Raw genomic sequence first — 6449 nt, 5'->3', positions numbered from 1 at the left:
CCTCCTCATAATTTTCTGGCTCAATACAGGCAAAGTTGCATCTTTGATAGATGTCACTCAACATTCTTGTTCCTCTTGGAGGTGGTTCTTCATCTTCTGGATCTGAGATTTCTCCCCCTTGAGGGACATCTTCCTCTTCCTCATCCTCTTCTTGACTTGGCACATTTAAAGAAATGATAGAAGTATTCTCCACCTTTTTATCTTTCCAATTCCATGCTGTTTTTTCATCAAAAATGACATCTCTACTAACAACAAGTTTGTTAGTTTTGACATCGAGAAGCCTATAGCCTTTTGTCACATCACTATAACCAAGAAATATACATTTTTGACTTTTTTCATCAAATTTTGTTCTTTTTTCAGCAGGTACATGAGCATAACAAATACACCCGAAAATTTTAAAATGACTTACAGAAGGTTTCATTCCACTCCAAGCTTCAACTGGTGTCTTATCCTTCAATGCCTTTGTCGGGCACCTATTGAGGATGTACACTGCTGTATATACTGCTTCTGCCCAAAAATATTTTGGCAGCCCTTTCTCATTCATCATCGTTCTGGCCATTTCAACAATGGTTCTATTTCTCCTTTCAGATACACCATTTTGTTGAGGAGTGTACCCTGCTGTAAGTTGCTTCTCAATGCCTTCATTTTTGCAATATTCTTCAAATTCTCGACTTGTGTATTCACTTCCTCTGTCACTGCGAATGGTTTTGATGCTGCAGCCTTTTTGCTTCTCAACAAAGGCTTTAAATCTCTTGAATGTAGCAAATGTTTCTAACTTTTCTTTCAAGAAATAAACCCAAGTCATTCTTGAAAAATCATCAATAAAAATTAGAAAGTACCTTTGACTTCCCAGAGATGAAGTCTTCATTGGTCCACAAATGTCTGTATGGATTAGTTCCAAAAGTACACTTGCTCTCCAAGACTTCCCTTTTGGAAAAGACTTTCTATGTTGCTTTCCCATAATACAACTTTCACATGGATCCACCTCAGTATGTATCTCAGGAAGGCCTTGCACCATGTCTTTTTGCTTCAGAAGCTTCAAACCATGAAAATTCAAGTGACAAAACCTTTTGTGCCAAAGCCATGAATCATCTACAACTTCATTTTTGAATGCATTGTAATGAAGTTGTAAAGGAAAGTTTCTTTTTATCATCTTTACTTCAACAATGACTTGATTTGGCTCAATTTTATCTTAAATTCTACAATAATTATCTCTAAACACAAGAGAATAACCATTTTCCATGAGCTGACCAACACTAAGCAAATTTTCTTCCAAGTCAGGAACATAAAGGACATCATGAATTTGCTTACCGCTCCCTTTTCTGTTGATCGAAATGGTACCTTTACCTTTTGCATCAACTAAGGCTCCATTCCCCATTCTCACTTTAGAAGTGATGCTGCGATTAATTGAGAGGAAAGCTTTTTCATCTCCAGTCATATGATTGGTACAACCACTATCAACATACCATTCATTGCTTTTTGTTGAAGCATCAGATTGAGAAGCGTAGAAAAGGTTTTCTTCCTTTTCTTCCTCCTTTCCTTCACAGAAATTTGCTTGCTCCCGTTGCCTGTGCCTGCAATCCTTCTCAATATGGCCAAACTTTTTACAAAAGTTACATTGGGGCTTGCCTTTGTGCCAACATTTTTCTGCATTATGATTAGTCTTTTTGCAAATTTTACAAAAAAGACCAGTACTTTTCTCACCTTTTTCTTCAACCTTCTTAGTAGAGCCATCACGATCCTGCTTCTTTTTTGGATTGTACTTCTTTTTTTGTTGATTCTTTGAGAAATTTTGAGAATTCTCATTGGTTCTGGACTGGAAAGCCGTCTCTTTGGGTTGATTCTCATGAAAAAATCTTCGCTTCTCGTGTGCACGAAACGATCCAACTAGATCTTTGATGGAAAGCTTAGAAAGATCTTTCATCTCCTCAGTGATAGCAACAATATACTCATAATTTTCTGTGACACTAATTAGAATCGTTTCCACAACTTGTTGGTCAGAAATTTCATCACCATGATTTCTCATTTCATTAACAATATTCATGACTCTTGTGCAATATTCATCGATTTTTTCAGATTCTATCATCTTCAAATTTTGAAACTCTCTTCTAAGAGCTTGAAGATTGATAGTGCGTACCTTTTCATTACCATACACGTCAGCTTCCAGAGACTCCCAAGCTTGCTTTGCAGTCTCACAAGTAGCAATTTTTGCAAAAACTGCTCTTGAGACTCCCATCTGAATTTTGCTCAAAGCCTTTGCATCTTGACGACGCTTAGCCTCAAGATTTTGTCATCTCTGCTACTGAAAGTTCACCATCGTCTTCTGGCTCTTCATAGCCATTTGCAACAATAGTCCACAAACCTTCAGCTTTTAGATAAGTTCTCATTCTTATCTTCCAGTATTCAAAGTCATTTCCATCAAAAAATGGAGTAAGAACAACTGAAGAATCAGCACCATCATTTGTTTTAGATGCCATAACTTTTTTTTTTCTTCACCTAACCCCAGATTAAAAACGAAAACTGCTCTTGATACCAATTTGTAGGAAAGAATAGGAAGAGAATATTTTTATTAGAGAATGCTCAAGTTGTATTAGGCTACTTAAGGTCACTTGAGATGATTACAATCATCAATTACATCTCTATTTATACTACTCAAAAAACCAATTCAAAAGTCTTGCACAAATAACTAGATACATGTATCACAATTCACTAGATACATGTATCACAAACTTTTAAAAGATTTCTTGAAAAACTAAGAGATAATATTGAAAGACTAACTGATATTCTTGAAAGAATAAAGAACTCCTAGAAAACATAAAAGTCAAGGATAGTATCCTTGTGAATGCATTAATTCCAACAGGAACTCCTTCAACTCTCATGCCATCTAATGAAGTGCATGGAGAAAATGGGATGGTTAGTTTTGTGTGTTTAACTTGCCAATGTGCTTTGTTGTTACATGATTGTAAGGTGGTTTCATATTAGAAAGGCTTCTAATGGCAATCAGAGTTGTAGTTAGTTCTCTTATACGTAGTTGATTACATATTATCGACCTCATGTTCTACCTTTGTAGAGTGTGTTTAAATTTCTTTACAATGTTCGTGCCTACATATATTCACAAAGATCTCACAGGAAAATATTATGGGGTGGACGCACAAATAAAATATGTTTGGTAAATGTAAACCTCATATGTGTTGTTGCTGTTTATAGAACATTTTGACATTTCACTGATATTTTTGAGTGACACATTTTTGTGTTGGCGCTCCTTGGCTATATTAGCTACAATACTATCCATGTAATGTTACTTTCTTACAATCATTTATTTATTAGACACAACTTGACAGAGAAAGAAGGGTGCAGCTAAGAACATTGGTGTATGGTTTAAGTAATAAGTAATATTGATAAACTTTCTTGACGGTAGCGTTCATTGGAAGTGTTCCGAACCAAATTTTGTCTTTGGGTTTTACTAAAAATGGGAAGCCACTTCAAATAGTGTGAATACTATATATATATAGGTAAAACCAGATGCTTTAAAGTATTTCTTTTAATTGCTGAGCAAAGATGTGAAGTGTTTTTTAACAATTGATGCCATTTATAATGGGATATGAAACTATGGGAATCTTCATACCTACTTTGATTCATGATGGATCTGACGTTACTTTGTAACTTAAAAACATGGTATGTATTCATATTTACATTCAGATTCACAGACACCAGTCACCTTTGGAGGTTACTCATTTTAAAGCTCAACTTCAAATAGATTAACCATCGTGGTGTTTTTTTTTGGGTAAATAAAGAATTTTATTACCAAAGTAGGATATGTACAGCTCAAAAAAAGGAAAAAAAAAAGACAGGAAAAATAAGCCAACCAGCAAGAGGACTGGACTACTTGCTCCAGATCCTCAAACACTTCCACTGCCTAACATCATCAAATCCCTCTTCACTACCATAGCTAAGTAGGATAACTATTGAACTGTACTACATAACAAGCTAATTTAGGTACAAGGCTAGCTTTATAATAGACTTCTTGAATATTTCTCCTCAAGATGGTTGCTTCAGATCTTCTTGTGCTCTGAAAGATCCTGTAATTCTTCTCTTGCCACACATAATGTACTGCAGCAGCTATGGATATTCTGTGCATTTCAGCTCCTCTACTTCTCCCTTTACAGAACCTGGTTGCCCACTGAAGTTCCTCTGTCCAGTTCATAGGTGGTCTATGCACTCCTTGCCATGCTAATAACTTCCTCCATATATTTCCTGCAGTCATACAATCAAAAAACAAATATTGAATGGATCCCTGGTCCTGCTCACATAGAGGACAATCAAGGCTTGTCTGTATGCCCCACTTAGAAATCCTATCTCTTGTTAAGAGTCGACCATGAGCTGCCATTTGTAGAGTGAATTTCCATTTTCCAGCCCCTTGATTATTGGACACCAGCTTCCTCCATGCTACTTTAGGGAATATCCCATGAAGTGTTTTGTACAACTTCTTGATGGAGAAGTTCAGAGAGTACCCTGCCTCTTCTAAGTAGCTTTGGCTTGGAAAATCTGCTGCATTACCTATGAAGCAGGTTTGGGATTAGTATCCCATATGCTTGCAGTCTTTATGTAGTAAGTATGTGCCCAGATCACCCATAGCTTTCTATATGCTCTTTGATAAGTTTCTTACTTTATCTTCCTATATATGCTATGTTGGGCCCGTGGTTAACACGGGTATTCTCTTTCTAGTAGTCACACATATCAGCAAATACTGCATTGTTGTTACTGTAGAAGGATGTAGTGTTGGCAAGAATGTTTTTACTGGTGTCAATGATCCTCAGCATTTTGGAAAGGAGTTGATATGAAAAACTGAGAAGAAGAAAGCTGGGCTCTGTACATTGTTGTGGTTTCATCATACTCAAGGTCCATGGGCGGATAGACTAATGGCAGTTGGTGTCGCAATGCTGGTTTTCATCATTGCAGGTCAAAAAGTTTCATACAACAGCCTTAAAAAGGAATTTCTTCATGTGGAAAATGAGTTGGGCTTGGTGACCAGGTGTATATGGAGAGATAAAGAATTCCAGGTTGCTGGTGTGGTTGAAGGCATACCTTTATGGTGTTGGTCTTCAAGCACCTTTCTATGGGCATGTTGGTGAATCCTCCGCTTTGATGTCTCAACTTCAACATCTAGACTTTGATGCTCGAGTGCAATAATATGTTGGACATCGTTTTCAAGAAATGAAGGACGAAATGAAGCATGAGATGAGAGAAGAGATCAGACAAGAAATAAGGGATGAAACGTGACAAGTATTGCGTGAAGAATGAGCCATGAAGTGCAACAAGAGGTGCCAGAGCAAGTTAATCAGATACTTCAAGCACATTGTTCAGGCATCATAGCTCGCTTACCTTCACCTCCTTCTGGTAGACCTGACACGTCCTCGAATAATGAAACAAGTCATATTTAGATCAATTTTAGATTGGTTTATGTTAGACACACTTTGGATTGTTTCTTCAACTCTATGATAGATGTAATTATTTATGAAATAGGTAATGTTCTTTGGATTTATTTTACTGCTTTCAAATTTTTCAAAGCTTTATATTAATATAAATATTAATCATTTGGTTAGTAATATTTACCAACAAATTAACAATCAGTTAATAAATTTCCTGGCGGTTACTAACAAAAAATATGTTGTTACTAATATTACTAACCAATTACTAACGTAATTTAGAAAACTAAATAACCGTTCTTGCTAACGTATCGAAAATTCTTTGGTAAATTACCAACAAATTACCAACATAACTTTTCTGTAACTAAAATTGCTAACCAATTACCAATGTATCTTGAAAATTTTACTATCGGACTTGCCAACCAAATTATTATCCATTTGTACAGTTGCTAACGGAATAGCAACAACATTTCTTTTTCTTTACTATAGTTTACCAACAGATTACCTACACAATTGAATAATGAAGAACCAAATGTACTAACTCCTTTTCTATTAGTTAGTAAAGGTACTAACGATATACCAACCGAAAATTGGTTAGTGAATTTACCAACCGAAATTTCAGGGTCAAGCTTCAAAAATTACCAACACATCCTCGGGTGTTTACCAACCAATTTTTAGTTGGTAATTTTACTAACAAATTAAAATTGGTTGGCAAAATTTACCATCGAGCCTTTTAGCAACGGATCAATATCAGTTGGTAACTCAATTTGCCAACCGATTTGATCAATTTACCAACAAAATATTTTGTTGGTAATTGGGGTTTCTTTTGTAGTGATAGTTTTTATGCTTTTATGTTAGTTTTCATACGTTGATCAATTGGTCAAACCATATTAAAATAGTATGCTTCTTTTAATATAGTTTTCTTTGTCGTCTGATTTATCGTGTTCAATGTTTGCAAATTATTAGCTTCAGCATGACGCCCTGTTATTTTGATCCCAACAACAATTTCATAAATGTGAGACC

At 35.7% G+C, this 6449-nt stretch overlaps 1 protein-coding gene across 1 annotated transcript; it reads right to left on the bottom strand.

Moving 5' to 3' along the window:
• Positions 1-3949: 3949 nt before the first annotated feature.
• LOC132601809 (uncharacterized) lies at positions 3950-4820 on the bottom strand. Its single transcript, XM_060314871.1, has 2 exons — positions 4733-4820; positions 3950-4557 (listed from the first exon to the last, which is right to left on the bottom strand). The coding sequence occupies exons 1-2, from the start codon at positions 4818-4820 to the stop codon at positions 3950-3952; spliced, it is 696 nt and encodes a 231-aa protein (XP_060170854.1).
• Between the last annotated feature and the right edge of the window lie 1629 nt (positions 4821-6449).

This window comes from Lycium barbarum, chromosome 7 (assembly GCF_019175385.1).
Source record: "Lycium barbarum isolate Lr01 chromosome 7, ASM1917538v2, whole genome shotgun sequence".
Classification (NCBI taxonomy): domain Eukaryota; kingdom Viridiplantae; phylum Streptophyta; class Magnoliopsida; order Solanales; family Solanaceae; genus Lycium; species Lycium barbarum.
The sequence above is the reverse complement of the archived record's forward strand: the minus strand, read 5'-3'. Positions and strand labels throughout refer to the sequence as shown.